Source organism: Gordionus sp. m RMFG-2023, chromosome 2, assembly GCF_954871325.1.
Source record: "Gordionus sp. m RMFG-2023 chromosome 2, tfGorSpeb1-WG-v2, whole genome shotgun sequence".
Taxonomy (NCBI): domain Eukaryota; kingdom Metazoa; phylum Nematomorpha; class Gordioida; order Chordodea; family Parachordodidae; genus Gordionus; species Gordionus sp. m RMFG-2023.
The window spans coordinates 17,360,544-17,377,878 of record NC_088776.1 but is presented as its reverse complement, the minus strand read 5'-3'; the positions used below and the strand labels follow the sequence as shown (position 1 = coordinate 17,377,878).

Genomic DNA, 17,335 nt, shown 5'->3' with positions numbered 1-17,335 from the left:
AGCTCTTCCCATCGATTATAGAAATTAACATTTCTTTAACTTTATGACGATCAAAGTTTCGCCAGTTTTGCTGAATGTAAATTGCTATTTTTTTTAATATTAAATCCTGCTTCGACTCTTTTAATAGAATATTTTCTGACAATTGCATGTCATCTAAATTAATACTTCGAATCTCCAAAGCATGTTTAGAATCTTGATTCTTTTCCATGTCTATATCGGAAGTTTTGATAATGCGTCAGCGATTACATTTTTATTACTAGGTCTATATTCTATTGTAAAATCATAAGAAGCCATCTTCCAGGCCCAACGTGTCAAACAATTATTACTTTTTGGTAGATCCATTTTCTTCCCAAATAATTGCTCTACTGGTTTGTGAGCAGTTTGCAGTAAAAATTTTTTACCATAAATAAATGAATGAAATTTATAAATACAAAATAAAAGTGCTTGAGCTTCTTTATCAATCTGAGTAGTAGTATTTATCTGATTCTATTAAAGTACGCAATTTGAAACGAAATAGACTTTGCTCTTCCGTCTACTAATTGATGTAACAACACAGCTCCTAATCCTGAATCAGATGCGTCGCAATATTATGTGTTTACTAGTAAAAAGTGTATTTAAAAAATATTCTATTATCCTTTGGAGTAAAGGAGGGTGAGGGCGTGATCTGTCCTGGTTCTTGAGAGTGTATAAATTTTGAATATCGAACGGGGATTGGGCTTGGCGGGCCTTTTTTTAATTCATCGTGCATGATCGGGCATGTTTTGAAATTTTGCTTGAATCACTGAAAATATTTAAAAGTAATATCTTTATAAACCTCAACAATTTTACCGCAGAAATTACTTTAAGAGACTATATTCAAAATGAATTTTTTTTCTTCTTTTTTTAAATTAAACAAATTTAACAAAAAAAATGAATATATTATTAGATTTTTGAAATTTTTTTTTTTTATAAAATAAATTATTTCTTTATTTTTTTAAAGTTTTTGAAATTTGTTCAATTTTTAATCCTTCCTTTTTTGAATAATTAGAGAGTAAATGTATATCAGCACTAGCCGATTCGGGTTCTATTGAATCATTATTTTCAATAGCCAATAATCTTTTAACAGAGGAAAGACGATCGCAACTAAAATATAAATAATATTACCTTTATTATTTTTAAAATATCTACTAATGGAAATAAATATAAAAAAATTAAAATATATTTAATCATTTTGCCTTCGGTGAGTGGGCGGGTATAGCTATAAAAAAATAAATGAGTGATCGTAAATTATTTTTAATGTAGGCATGAGTGGGCGGTTCGTGAGTAAAAAATTTAGCCCGCACCCATTCTTATTTTAGATGAATAAACCATACGATATCATTTTTGTGGAATTTTTCTTTAAGCTCGTTAAATCAATTAACACATACGTATTGTATTTTCTATATATTTCTAATGGTTAGTTTATACATCTCTTAATTTTCACATTTATTGTTAGACACACAATTTCTTCAAGCTTGCCAGAAGGTTATGAAAACAATATTCGACTTTATTCGCATATATTTATTATTTTGTATACTGTTTAATTTTTATTTCTCATTGTTCCTGCTTAATAAAAATATCTACTAATAATATACTCATTTTTTTATATACCAACTCAGCCCTATATCTATTTTTTTTTCAAACTCTGATATCTCATGATTTGTGATTTTTGCGCTATTTGTTACTCACCACTATTTGTATTTCATGGACATTTTTGATTCCGCACCATTTGTGATTGCCAGGCTACACTCATCCCATTCGAAAGCCGAGCTATTTTTAAGATAATATTAACTTTATTATGTATATAATATTAATAAAATGAATCTACAATAATAATTTTTTTTATATTTTTTTAAATTCATCGTCATTCAATAACTAATTATTTGCTCTCCGTTGCACAGTCTTCCTGAATCATATTAATTATTCTCCTTTTCTTTAATATTTTTTAATTTATTTTCCAAATATAGAGATTTTCAATCTATTTGTGTTTTAATAAGAATGTTACTTCAAACCGAACAATTTCTTTCCGAAGTAAAAGTAGAAATAGAAATTGTTAGTAAAATGATATTTATATTAATGGGCATGGTGAGCTAAGCTCATTCAACTAACTTTAGGCTGGAATTTATTTATTTCATATGGAAGTTACCCCTTTACTTCTGAAATTTATGATATCATTTGAAATATTTTCATTCTCACACTTTGTAAAATAATTTTTATATCTTCATTAAATTCACTACTAGAGAGATGCCTCCCTTAATTATGGGGCCGAATAAATAAGTAGCATTGTCATCACATGTATTTAAATCGCATTTTATTTTTTCAAACATGTTTTTTTCTTCAGATTTTTTAGAATATTTGACCATATTTGACAAGGTCAATCCTCAGGTAAATTGATTGAATATGACCGGTTATTTAAACGACTTTTCAACCCTGATTCTATGTATTAGGTTGATTCATTTTGTTGTGTAGGATCATCTATATAATATAATATATAGAACATTAATAAATATTTAAATATATTATATACCTCATTTCATATAATATATCTTAATTTTTTTACCATTTTGTTTTTGTAAAACAAAAGAAGGAAATATGATAATAAAATGATATAATGCCTAAAGGTAATAAACACTAAAATTTTGTAAAAAAAATATTTAAATAAAATATTGATGTATTTTTTAAAATGGGTTCTATTTATTTAAAAATTGGGTGCAATTTTTATTATAAAATATGGTGCGTTTATCCAGCTTTAAAATTGATGTTAATTTTAAAAATGGAGTGCCTTAGCACCTAAAGCCTTTAGCTAGCGAAACCCCTGGCAATATCATCATTGACTTAATGGGACATGGAAGGAAGTCCTTCACAAATTTTTACAACCATATTTTTTCATAAATAAATAATTATTAGAGAAGGTGGTTGAATAGTATATAGACTCTTGTTCATAGAAGCTTCCATTCCATCAAATACTAGGTGTCTACTAACTTCCTTATTTATTTAGTTTTAAATAAAACTAATATAAGTTTGAAAAATAAAACTGGAAAATAGAAACAATTAGCATATATATTAAAACCACTCAAAAATATAATATTTACCTGTAATAAGATTAAGAGTGAAAGAAGTAAATACAAAGATCATAAAAAATTTATTATAATGTCAATGTCATTCTATGTTTCGAAGGTATAAGTATAAACAAACGAAGATCATCTGGATATATCTAACAGATTTTTTTTAAATGGCTTGTGCACCAATAATTATCGATAAGAGGCCTCTTAAAAAACCTAAGATTGGGCCACCTGATATTTATCCACAAGAGTTAAAACAACGAGAGGTTATATATTGTATTAGAGTTAGGTTATATTAATATTTTAGGATGATTTATCAGCAGTTAATGTAAAACAAGGCTTTTTTGATAATCCACCATTTATTGAAGAAGTTAGAATTCTATTTTTATATAATCCTATAACTATATATAGTATGGAAGTGGTAAATCTGTCAAAATATCTCATGAAACAATCTTAAATTCTTTCAATAATATTAATAAAAGGAAAAAGGAAATAAATACTAGTATAGATAATAACAAAAAAAAACTCTTATTTAACATTAAAGATATTTTTTGGCCGGTATACTCAATTAAAACATAATATAATGCATATGGAATTTATTTAGGCCACAGCAAGATCTAAAATATCAGTTGATGCATGGTTTAAAGATCTTACAGCAAACAAACCCCTAAATATATTAGCTAAAAAAGTTATTATATAATTAATGTAAAGTTGGTGATTATAAGAGTTTAATAATAAATTTTATATTTTTTTGTTTGATGCCTAAATTAAAATAAATAAATTGAAGGTTAAATTAAAAATAAAATTTATTTAAACTAGAATTATATAAAAATTTTAAAATTATTTAAATTTATATAATAATTTATATTTATTAATAAGGTGCCAATCTTCAACAAAAAAGAGGAATTGTTTATGCAACTTTATGAATCAAATGTTCCTGTTCAAAGAGCTTGCTGGATTATAAAATTACATGCTGTTCATATAGCTGCAATTGCTGAAAACAAAATGAAGAAGCGACAAGTATTGGACCCTTATATAGGTAAAATTAAAGTTTAATTTTTAAATAGTGACCCTGTAATTTAGTATGGGAGTGGGGGGTACATGCAAAATAAAACAGAGGGGGAGTGAGATACTTTATAAAAATATAAATTGATTATGAAGTTAAATAAAAATAAATGCCTTGTCTTAATCGCAGAGAAATTCTAAATATCAATTTAAATAAAAGAAATAAAACCTAGAACTGATGCAAAATCGTCATTGACATTGGAGATTGAACCAAAACTGACTCGAGTTGTGAACAGTTCATAAACTCAAGTTATTAACTCGAGCTACAAACTCAAATTATAAACCTGAGTCATAAATTCAAGTTGATAACTATTTAATTCAGCAAAAATGGAATTAGATAATATTGGATTATCTAGAAAAAGAATGCATAAAATTACTAAGATAATATCCAGCTATATATTTGGTCATGCAAAATTCCACTTTAAAATATTTATATAAAAAAAAATATGATATAAATATTTAAAAAACTAGATTTTTAGAATTTTTTTTAAAAAACTAGATTTTTAGAATTTTTTTTAAAAATCAAATATTTTACCAGGGTTGCCAGTTTCATCCTAACAATAAGCGGAAAAATTTACCCATAATTTAAAATATTTTTTTTAAAATAAATAATATTAATTTTTTACTTCAGTGATTATTTCTTAAATGAATATATTATATATAATAGGCAAAAATAAAGGAAGATCTTATATTATTATTATTTAAATATAAAATTGATAAATACACACAAAATATTTTATAAAATCAGTGCATATATTTATTTTCATCCATATTTTTCAGAAGATTTTTTTAGTATAATTAAAATTATATCTGATCATTAATTTTGCTCCAAAGCTGATAAAGATAACCGATTATGATCTTTACCTCAGAAATTTTTCATTAAACTAAATATGCACCCTGAATCAGCATTTGAATTTGGTAACGAATAATATTGCATATTTTTTCAAGATTTGACGCAATTTTCTATGAAAAAATAACTATCCATTTGGTTTCATGAGCCAAATTTGATATATTATTGGTTTGTTTAATAAATTTATTAAAACGACGAATTCCTGAAATTTTCTAATTTTATATCTTTTATATTAAAATAGATTATTATTAATTCAACTTCCTCGAATTTGAATTTATTTTCAAGTGTCATAACATTTAGATTTTTTAAATTTATTATAATTCGTATTTTTTCTAAATACGAAATGATTGTTTTAATATATTTATTAGCTTCATTTTGAAATGATGTGAGTTCGTCATGACCATCACATTTTATAAGGTTTTTCTTACAAACGACCCATAAGAAGTTATTAATAACTTGAGTTTTAAAGTTAAAACTAATGTATTCATTAGTGAAAACATTTCTACTGCAATTCAATTTTTGGATTGCAATTTTTTAACCACGTTGTTTAAGGTCGTCTTCATATTAAAACATAGGCCTGAATAAGCCTCGGCTAATTCATCTTAAAAAAATGATTTTAATGTTGAATTGGGATTTTTGTGGGATAAAAAATAAGATTAACAGAGAAATATTTTTATAAAGTCTTTCGAGAACCTAATCTGAATTAATAATTACCATTTTGTTAAAACACTTCATAAGTGTTCCTTAAATTTTTTTTATATCACGAACTCCTCCATGACTGAATTTTATATTGCATATTATAAAAATTGCATTTAAACTATTTTCTTTATTTTCTCTGACCCACAAATAAATGAAAATCCAGGTATTTAGATATTGCGATTTAAATTTCTTTTTGGATGTTAAACTTGTCTTTAAACTATGATTTAATGGAATAAAACTGGAAAAGAAATGAAATATCAGGAGAAAACTTTATTTAATTAATTTTAAAAAATTATTAGGCTTTATAAAACTGTTAAAATTTGCTTTAAACTTCTAAAATATCATTTCACATTCACATATAAATCATTTTCATTATCAGAAAAAGAGGAAGTAATTATATGATTTATCATAACAATTTGCCTTATAAAATGAAAAGATATAAATTGGAAAGATTTGGAGATCGAAAAAATAATTTTTTTTTATAGAATTCTTTGTTTTTCCTTTTCTCGAAATATGGATAAAAAATTAACGAAAACAAGATACCTTTAAATATATGATTTAATTAAAATAAAAAATATTCGCGTAAGTTTCTGGGTAAGTTAATTCTATAGTTAAATAATTTATAAATCGGGAGAAAGTCTAAAGTAATAAAAGGTGTGTTTTGGCGTAAACTAAAGTAAAAAAATCGGGAGATCTGGCAACTGTAACTAGTGCTGTAAACATTTCTGAAAAAATCGCGTTCAACGTTCATTGAGTTCAAAATTTTATGATAAATTTATTTAAAATTTAATCTAATATTTATAAATGTCTAATATTTTTTAACACAATATATTAACCAAGTTAAAAAATAATATAGTTTTATTTTGATAATCTTATTATAAATACAATATATTATAGCAAATAAGAAGATATTTTTATTTATAAAAAATTTTTCTTATTAATTTTTAATAACAATTATTTTTCAAAATTTTCTTCTGATAGACAGGAACGCTTGGCAGTTAATTCGGCATTAGGTATAATAAAAAGGCGCTCTACAGGGGCAGAGGAGGGGATTGCGGTATTATACTTAGTAAACAACTCTTAACGTGGGGAATTTATTAAAAACATTAATTGTTTGGTTCTTTGCTCAAAAAATCGAGATAAGTTATCCTCTTCAAATCCATACTCTACTTCCTCGTCAAATAAATGGATATCTCAAAATTAACAGTTTTTGGGTTTTCAATGCAAATAACGCTATAAGTTTATTTTTTATAGGTTTATCTATATGGTCATTGAAGCTTGAATGTATAATTGCAGAAAGAAAATATTTATCTTCATATATATATGTTCAAATCTTTAAAAAAATAAAATATATGTAATTTATTTGATAGTGATAGGTTTAATACATTTTATTAAATCCATTTAATACTGCGTCTATCAATGGTTTACCATATTTGAGGCCATTCATTTTTTTAAATTTTAAAATAACTATCGTTATTGTTGGAGTCAAATAGCCCAAATGCATTTTTTCTTCAAATTTTATGATTTTATTTAGTTATATTACATAAAATAATTAATATTATAATTAAATGCCGTTTTAAATTGAAACTTGAAGATTTTGACACTGATAGAATACTTTTTGTGCACATTTTACACTTGGTAATTAAATTACTTCCTTCAATATAGGATGTTACTTATAAAATATTTATCATATTTGGCCATGGTAATGTTAATTCATCTGATTTTGAATTTTCAGAATCAGAATCAATGATGAAATAGTAATTTCCATGCTTAAGCTTATCTATTAAATTAAAATATAAACATAATAGGGGTACAGCCCAAAGTACCCTGTGGGCCTCCCCATCCGCCTACGACAAAAAGAAGGATGGGAAACCTGGTGGAACCACTATTCATGAAAATAAAACTTATGACGGCCATAAACGACCTGATAAAAAGTAGAGAAACCATTTTACGGGTGATCGATATAGGGTCGCGACATGGAATATTGGGAGTATGATGGGAATAGCGAGAGAAGTCTTCGATGTATTGCACAGAAGGCATATAGATGTGTGCTGCATACAGGAGACTAGATGGAAAGGAAATGGGACCAGAATGATTGGCAAGACTAGCGAAAAGTATAAATTCTTTTGGCAAGGAGGTAATGATGGCAAGGCCGGAGTTGGGGTATTGGTTGCGGAGAAATTGGTAGACAAAGTAGTCGAAGTGAGAAGGCTAGACAACCAGATAATGGTTATCAAGATGATTTTTGGTAGAAAGCTATATAATATTATCTCGGCATATGTTCCTCAGGTTGGAAGAAGTGAAGAAGAGAAAGATATATTTTGGGACAGTCTATTGGGGATGACATCGAGACTGGCAAATGAAGAGTGGATTATCCTGGCTGGTGATCTGAATGGACATGTGGGAGCGAGTAGTGAGGGTTATGAAGGAGTACATGGAGGGTTCAGTTATGGCATGAGAAATTTGGAAGGAGAAAGGATTTTAGATTTTAGTGATGCTATGGATATTATTGTCTATGATACAATGTTTAAGAAAGAATCAGAGAAGCTGGTGACTTATAAGTAGGGTAGTACCAAAAGTGCGTGGATTACTTGTTATTAAGGAGATGTGATCGATGTATAGTAAAAAATGTGAAAGTGATACCGGGAGAGGAATGTATAAATCAGCATCGACTAGTTGTAGGAGATCTCACTCTTAAAGGTGCCAGGGTCACTAAAAGAAAGTTTGTCCCAAGGCTGAAGGTTTGGAAATTGAAGGAGGAGAGCGCTAGACTTCAATTCAATATGGCATTGGCGATTAGGGAGGCGGAGGTGGCACAAGCATCTGTGGTGAATGACAAGTGGGAAGCCATGAAGAAAGCCTGGGTAATGACAACTGAGGAGGTATGTGGATGGACAAAAGGGCCGCCTAGACATAAGGAGACTTGGTGGTAGAACCCGAAGGTAACGAAAGCCGTGGATGAGAAACGGAGGTGTTTCAAAGTATGGTATAATAGCAAAGAAAATAGTGATAATGATATTTACAAGATGGCTAAAAGAAATGCCAAGAAATTAATAGCGAAGGCTCAAGAAGAAAAAAGACACGAGTTTGCTAAAGAAATGGAATGCGCTGATGGAATTGGAAACAAAACAGATGTCAAAAAAGAGGCCGGATGTGATAGGTGTAAAGTGTTTGAAAAATATGGAAGGAAAAATGGCGATTGATGGTAGTGGTATTAAAAACACCTGGAAGATTTACATGAAATCACTTTTGAATGAAGAAAATGAATGGGATAATAATATTAGTTGTGCAAAGGTAGAAGGTCCAGGGTGTAAATTTGGCAAGGACGAGATAAAGAGAGCAGTGAAAAAGATGAAGAAAGGGAAGGCATCGGGTTTAACGATGGTGGTATCAGAGATGTTTAAAGGTTCTGATGATTTAGGGATTGAATGGTTAATGAATTTAGCAAATCAAATTGTCACAGAAGGTACTATTCCCGAGGACTGGCGAAGAAGTATAATTATCCCAGTATGCAAGGGGAAAGGTGATCCTTTAGATTGTGGGTCTTACAGAGCTATTAAACTCTTGGAACATGCAATGAAAGTATTTGAGAGAGTGTTAGAGAAGCGGTTAAGGGAACAAATTAAAATTGATGATATGCAGTTTGGTTTTACATCGGGAAAAGGCACGACAGATGCAATTTTTGTGGTGAGACAAATTCAGGAGAAGTATCTTGCAAAGGAAAAGAAACTCTATTATGCGTTTGTTGATTTGGAGAAAGCATTTGATAGGGTGCCGCGTGAGATTACAAGATGGGCCTTGAGAAAATCCGGTGTAGAAGAATGGTTGGTTACCGCAGTGATGGCAATGTATGTTGGAGCACAAACAGCAGTACGGACGGATTATTGTGATAGTGAGAGCTTTGAGGTGAAGGTAGGACTTCATCAAGGATCCGTGCTGAGTCCATTATTATTTATCTTAGTAATGGATGTGGTGGCTACAGAAATCCGTGAAGGACTTCCCTGGGAGATATTATATGCAGATGACCTTGTAATAATGGCAAACAGTGAGGGAGAATTGATGGATAAAGTTAGTAAATGGAAGATGACTATGGAAGCAAAGGGCCTGAAAATGAATGCATCAAAAACAAAGGTGATGATTGGTGGGGAAAATCTAAAGATGGAAGAATCCGGTAAGTGGCCTTGTGGTGTATGTGGGAAAGGAGTTGCTAGAAATTCTATCCAATGCACCAGATGCCAGAAATGGATACATAAAAGATGTAGCGGGAAAAAGGCAGTTTGATGTTAGAAAGAATGACCTTTATTTGTATAACATGCATGAAAGGGATACATAATAATGATAACCTAAAAAATGGTGGTCTGGATATTGGCAATGGGTTAACCCTAGAAAAAGTGGATAGGTTTTGTTATTTAGGTGATATGCTAAACGTAGATGGTGGTGTAGATTCTGCCGTTGTTGCAAGGATCAGACAAGCTTGGAAGAAGTTCAGAGTCGTCTATTCTTACAAATAAAAAAAGTTTCTCTGAAGTTAAAGGGGAAAGTTTACGTAAGCTGTGTGAGGAGTTGTTTAGTTTATGGCGGTGAAACATGAGCAATGAAAGCGACTCACGGTCACGAAGCCAAATTAGAAAGAACAGAGATGAGGATGGTTAGATGGATGTGTGGGGTATCTCTGTGAGAGAAAAACTAGCAAGGAATTGCGAGCAAGATTAGGTATAGAAATGATTGGTATGGTAATGCGACGAAATAGACTAAGATGGTTTGGGCATATGGAACGTATGACAAGAGATGATTGGGTAAAGAGATGCACAATGATGGAAGTAGGAGGATCAAGACCTAGAGGAAGACCCAAGATGACGTGGACAAATGTGATAGCGGCGGATATGAGAAGCATGAATCTTACAAGTATTGATGCTCAGGACCGTCAAAAATGGAAAAGAAAAATCAGAGGAAAAACTGGCCTACCCGGGTTAACCTGAAAATCGCCATAAAACGGAGAAGAAGAAGAAGAAGAATAAACTAGTAATGGCGTTTTAAAAAAATTGAAATAAGTAAAAACATCTGATTATAAAATATAGTTTTTTTCTTAAAAAATTCAGATTAATATTAAATTTTCAAATAAATAATTTACAACACTAACTTAACCCATAGTACAGGTGAAAAAAAAATCACACGAAAGACTAGATGGTCTCCCCTGGACCCCATTTTAGATATATTTTATCTTAGAATTGAATTAATTTTTAGCTTTCATATTTTTAATATATTAAATAATCTAATTTAGTTTGGCACATATATACTCTACCTAAAAATATTAAGTTACTTAAGGAATCCAAACAAAATTATCGAAAGAATTTTAAATAACTATGTGCTTAGTCCTGCCTGTGCGATGAAGGATTAAATACACCCAGATTTAAAATTTTTGTTATATAATGATATTGTATTAAATTTTAATTATAAATTTTTTTCTTAATCTTATTCATTTACAATGGCCGGTCTTAAAAAAGATGATATTATTTGGAATTATTTGTGGGTTTTAAGAATTGTGTGTTAGAGAAAGAAATACTATGTTGAGATTAATTATTTATTTACGATACAATATAATAATGAATGTGAAATAAAAAATAAAAATATGAAATTTAGTTACAAAAAAAATAATAGTCATAATTTTGTATAAAAATACATTATATCTCTTTTTTTATCCCACAATTATTTAAAATTTTTTGATAATTCCTTTAACATCCAATTCATCTTCAAATTAAAAAAAATAAAGTGCAATTTCGTTTCTAAAATCTGAATATTACAAAAATTAATTTCTTATGCTAAATAAATTTTTGTTAAAAAATATAATATAACCATTAACTTGAAAATGAATATTAAAAAAATATAAATTAACCCTTAATGTACATTTTATACCAAAAAAAACAAAAACCATTTGCATAACAAAACACAATTTTACATAATTGACAACACCCCACACTTAAGCATGCCCTTCACCTCCTTCGGAGTCCTTAGCAAGGATGAAATTACTGACTCCTGTCTTTGAAGATACAACAAAGAGTTATTGTTTGTCACGTATATATTCGGGCACACTAGCATCACATGATTTCCTCTACACGACCAGCATTTTAACTTTCTTTTCTTAACCATCTCTTCCCATTGTCTACCGGTCACCATCTGTTTTGGGGGTTCCTGTAGCATCTCCCCGTACCAATGTTGTGCCTCTTTTCCACTGAACCATCGATCTCCCTTATATCTATCTTTATAATTCTATTTTCTACTCTAAAAAAGGAGGTCATCTATAAAAGAATTAAACTATACATATATATATCCTTACCCACATATTATTTTTAACCCTAAATATTTTTTCTTTTAAATTTAACCTTACTGGATTCTCAACATTTATGATTCTCACAATTCTCTCAGACTTGTTAAAAACAAATCCATTATGTATATCATTACCACATAAAATTATGATTCATAATTATGACTTGTCACAAAAACAAATCAATTATGCTTATCAACAATTTTAAAACGCCCTCAGTTATGATTCTCATAATTTTATCCAACTTGTTAAAAAACAAATCAATTATGTCTATCATCAACACTTAAAATTAAGATTCTCATAATTATCACTTGTTTCACCAAAACAAATCCATTATGTTTATCATCAATTTTCAGACTCTCTGTTATTCCTGACCTACACACCTAGGTCTTAATTGTTTAATTAAATTCCTTCTTGTCCTTCAATTTCTACTTCTACCTTTTTTCTTCCTATATTATTCCTTATTGGTGTGATACAAAGACGATAGGTCCTGTTTATAATTGGTGGAATTTTTTTGAAACAATTTCTGAAATTAATGAAGTAAATAGCGAAATAATAAAGAATGATTTTGATAAAATTTAGTTACCTAGGATAAAAGATAAACAGATTTAGTTCTCGATAAACTTAGAAATCGAACTCCAAAAATTTTGATAAGATATAGAGACAAAATAGAAGTGAATAATGTATTAAGAGATATAAAGTTAATAGAGGTAACTTCAGTTGAAATCAACAAACAGATAATTGAGAATAAAGTAGAACAGGAAGAGACTGTTGAAAGGAAATTCATTAAGGAAATAAACATTATTTTAGATCAGTACAAGGAAGAACGTTGAAGTATATATAAAGTTATTAGAAAACTACCAGGCTAAATTTTGTGGATTAAGAAGATTAACGTTTTCTTGGACAGAAGAAATTGATAAGGAATAAATGGTTAAAATAGGGTATGATACGACCAATAGTGCATAGCGAATGGGCGACACCGTTAGTCCCCATAAGAAAACCAGATAATAGCTTAAGGTTATGCATAGATAGTAGAATTTCGTTAAATCCTTGGATTATCATAGTAAAATATCCTTTACCGAGAATAGAGTTATTGGCAAATCTAAAAGGAGCAACATATTTTTTGTAGATAGATTTCTCTAACGCATATTTACAGATTAAGGTGAATGAGAACACAAATAGAATGTTAACGATTACAACACTTAGAGGTTTATTTGCATTTTGTCGTTTACCATTTGGGTTGAAAGTATCTGCTCCGATATTTCAAAGAACTATGGCTGCCTTATTTCAGGGATTAAGTGGAATAATGTATTATTTAGAAATGTTTTGACATCAGGTAGAACAGAAGAGGAACATAATAGATTAATTAAAGTATTAGACATAATATTAGAAAATGGTTTAAGAGCTAATATAAAGAAATGTTTTTGGAGTAAGAGAAATAAAGTATTCAGGACATATAATAAAAGGAAATGAAATTATTCCGATTGCAAAGAATATAGATAAGATAGTGAACATGAGAGCACCAAATATTAAAACTGAAGTGCAAGTATTTTTAGGAGCGAAGAATTATTATCATCGGTTTATACAAAATTATGCAGAAATGGCTACACCATTTTATGAATTATTGGAGAAAAATAAAAATTTTGAATGGGAGTAGCACAGAAGGAAAGTTTTGAAAAATTGAAAATAAAGATGGTAGAGAAACCGATTTTGAATTGTTTTAATGAGAAACTAGATATTATTTTAGCAGTAAATGCATCTAATGAAGGTATAGGAGGAGCTTTGTTACAGATTGTTGATAAAACCGATTTTATTTTTGTCAAGACAGTTTAACAATACTAAAAAAATTATTCAACAATATAGAAGGAGGCATTAGCAGTTAAATTTGGTTTGACCAAGTGTAGTGAATATTTATTAGGCCGAAAGTTTTTATTATATACGGATCATAAGCCGTTGGTAGATTTGTTTAAAAAGGACAATAAAGAACTTATGATTACACCGAGATTACAAAAATGGTTTGGTATTTTCGATTTTGAGATAAAATTCAGAGCGGGTAAACAAAAGTGTTTACCAGATATATTATCGAGATTATTTAATAAAGACATTGAAGATAAAGATCCAGCAACAATAGTTTAGAATATATTGAAGAAGAGGAATTAAATATTAATGTTAGAGCTTTGAAAATAGATATAAGAGAAAAACCTATAACTTTTAAAATAGTGGATGAGATATCCAAAAGAGATGAAGAATTAATAAGAATTAGAACTTGTTTGAAGGGAGATGCAGAATGAAAGTGAAGACAAAGCCTTTAAAAACATAAGGAATAAATTAAATATAGAAAACAATTGTTTATTGAGAGGATATCGTTTAGTGATACCAAATAAGTTAAGAAAAGATGTCTTAGCCGTTATACATATAGGACAACAAGGCATAGAAAGAATGAAGAATAAAGCTAGAGAATACATTTGATGGCCCAGAATGAATAGTGAAATAGAAGAATTAGGTAAGAGTTGTCGAACATGTAATATGTGTGCAAATGTACCAGCAAGAAACAAGGAAGATAAATGACCAGAGACAAATGTTCCATGTGAAAGAATACACGTAGATTTTTTAGAATATGAAAAAAAGAAATATTTTATTATGGTAGATGCAGGTACAAAATGGATAGATTGCCAACAGTTATCAGGCCTATCAACAAAAGTAGCTTTGGATAAGGAAAAAGATTTTGTAAGTAAATATGGATTAATGAAGACGTTAGTATCTGATGGTGGTCCAGCGTTCAAAGGCAGAGCATTTGAAAAGTTTTGTGATAGATGGAAAATTGAACATTTATTATCTCCACCACATTATCCAAGAAGTAATGGACAAGCTGAACAAATGGTAGCTATAGTTAAAAGTTGGTTAAAAAAAGAAAAGTATGGAGAAGGAAAATGGTGGTTATTATTATTAAAATATAACAATACTAAGACTAGCAAAGGGAATTCGCCAGAAGAGATGTTTATAGGTAGAAAAACTGAATTGGATTTTTTGAAAGAAGAAATAAAACAAAAGGATATTACATATTGTGAGAAATTTAAAGTTAAAAGTTTAGTGTGGATTCTACTTTTTGATAATCCAATCAATTAAATGGGGGAAGGGTATAGTAAGGAAGAATATAGAAAGAAAAAAGGTAGAAGTATAAATTAAAGGACAAGATGGAATATATTCAAAACATATTAAACAATTAAGATCTAGGTGTGTAGGTTAGGAATAACAGAGTCTGAAAATTGATGATAAACATAATGGATTTGTTTTGGTGTAACAAGTGATAATTATGAGAATCTTAATTTTAAGTGTTGATGATAGACATAATTGATTTGTTTTTTTAACAAGTTGGGTAAAATTATGAGAATCATAACTGAGGGCGTTTTAAAATTGTTGATAAACATAATTGATTTGTTTTTGTAACAAGTCATAATTATGAGAATCATAATTTTATGTGGTAATGATATACATAATGGATTTGTTTTTAACAAGTCTGAGAGAATTATGAGAATCATAAATGTTGAGAATCCAGTAAGGTTAAATTTAAAAGAAAAATTATATTTAGGGTTAAAAATAATATGTGGGTAAGGATATATATATGTATAGTTTAATTCTGTTATAGATGGCCTCCTATTTTAGAGTATGAAATAGAATTATAAAGATAGAAATTAGGGAGATCGATGGTTCGGTGGAATATTCAGAAAACGGTTGAATGCCGCAAAAGAAGAAGTACAACATAGGTACGGAGAGATGCTACAGGACCCCCAAAACAGATGGTGGCCGCTAGACAATGGGAATCAGAGATGGTTAAGAAAAGAAGGTTAGAATGCTGGTCGTGTGAAGGAAACCATGTGATGCGAGTGTGCCCGAATATATATGTGACAAACAATAACTCTTTGTTGACGTTATCTTCAGAGGCAGGAGTCAGTAATTTCATCCTTGCTAAGGACTCCGAAGGAGGTGAAAAACATGCTTAAGTGTTGGGGTGTTCTAAATTATGCAAAATTGTGTTTTGTTATGCAAATGGTTTTTGTTTTTTTTGGTATAAAATATACATTAAGGGTTAATTTATATTTTTTTAATATTCATTTTCAAGTTAATAGTTATATTATATTTTTTAACAAACAATTTATTTAACATAAGAAATTAATTTTTGTAATATTCAGATTTTAGAAACGAAATTGCACTTTATTTTTTTTAATTTAAAGATGAATTGGATGTTAAAGGAATTATTAAAAAAATTTGAATAATTGTGGGATAAAAAAAAAGTGGTATAAAGTATTGTTATACAAAATTATGACTATTATTTTTTTTGTAACTAAATTTCATATTTTTATTTTGTATTTCACATTCATTATATTTATATTGTATCGTAAATAAATTAATTAATCTCAACATTGTATTTCTTTCTCTAACACACACAATTCTTAAAAGTAACGTAGTTATCCATAAAGTTATATTTTTATTAATTCCAGGCAACCTTATCCTATACTAACCTAAAATTTTCACAACGCTACCATCTAATTGTTTGGCTCTTATCTTTCATCTCAGCTCCTGTATCTAATAAAAAACATATTTCTACTTCCTCAATCTTTATCTTGATTCTCGGGCATCTATTCTTCTTTAAAAAATCTTCTAATATTTCAAAATTTCTACTTTCTATCTTTAAATCTCTCTTTTTATCTATACTTCTATTTTTATCACATGATTTATAATTAACAAAATTCAAAAATTTATTATTAACAAAATTATCATAAAAATCAAAATCTTTTTCTAGTCAGTTCTTACACCTTTCTTGTGTGTGTCCTTCTTCCACATATATTGCATCTCATTAACAAATTGTTCACTCTACATTTTATTGCTACGTGGCCATTCTTGCCACATCTCGCCCACTTTAAATCTTTGGCTAATTCACACTCTCGCGACATGTGATCCGGTTGACCACAACTATAGCACCTTATCTGTCGGTAATTATCTATAGGTCTTATATTATCTTCCTCTCTTATTAATTTTTTCAATTTTTCTAATTCTCTACTTTCTATCTTAATATATACCGTATTTCTCCCTATTGTTATACCTAATACAAAAACTAAAATCATCAACACAAGAACTATTACTATTAACAATATGTTATCTATTAAAAAATTCCACATGTTTATCTGTGTATTATACATTACAAAGTACAACAAAAATTTAATCAAAAAAAGTTTAAATATTCTACTGAAATTAATTGAATAAAGAAATACTATTAAAATTATTACTAAAAAATAGCATAAATATGTCATTAATTAATCG

General features: G+C 28.7%; 1 protein-coding gene across 2 annotated transcripts in view; it reads left to right on the top strand.

Moving 5' to 3' along the window:
* The first annotated feature begins 3,206 nt into the window (after positions 1-3,206).
* Positions 3,207-17,335, top strand: part of LOC135924852 (mediator of RNA polymerase II transcription subunit 12-like) — a 53,849-nt gene continuing 39,720 nt past the window's right edge. For both annotated transcript variants that reach the window (XM_065459974.1, XM_065459973.1), the window contains exons 1-5: positions 3,207-3,346; positions 3,388-3,450; positions 3,492-3,638; positions 3,685-3,768; positions 3,960-4,119. In XM_065459974.1, coding sequence (XP_065316046.1) covers positions 3,251-3,346; positions 3,388-3,450; positions 3,492-3,638; positions 3,685-3,768; positions 3,960-4,119 — 550 coding nt within the window. In that variant the 5' untranslated portion in view covers positions 3,207-3,250. The remainder of the gene's footprint in view (positions 3,347-3,387; positions 3,451-3,491; positions 3,639-3,684; positions 3,769-3,959; positions 4,120-17,335) is intronic.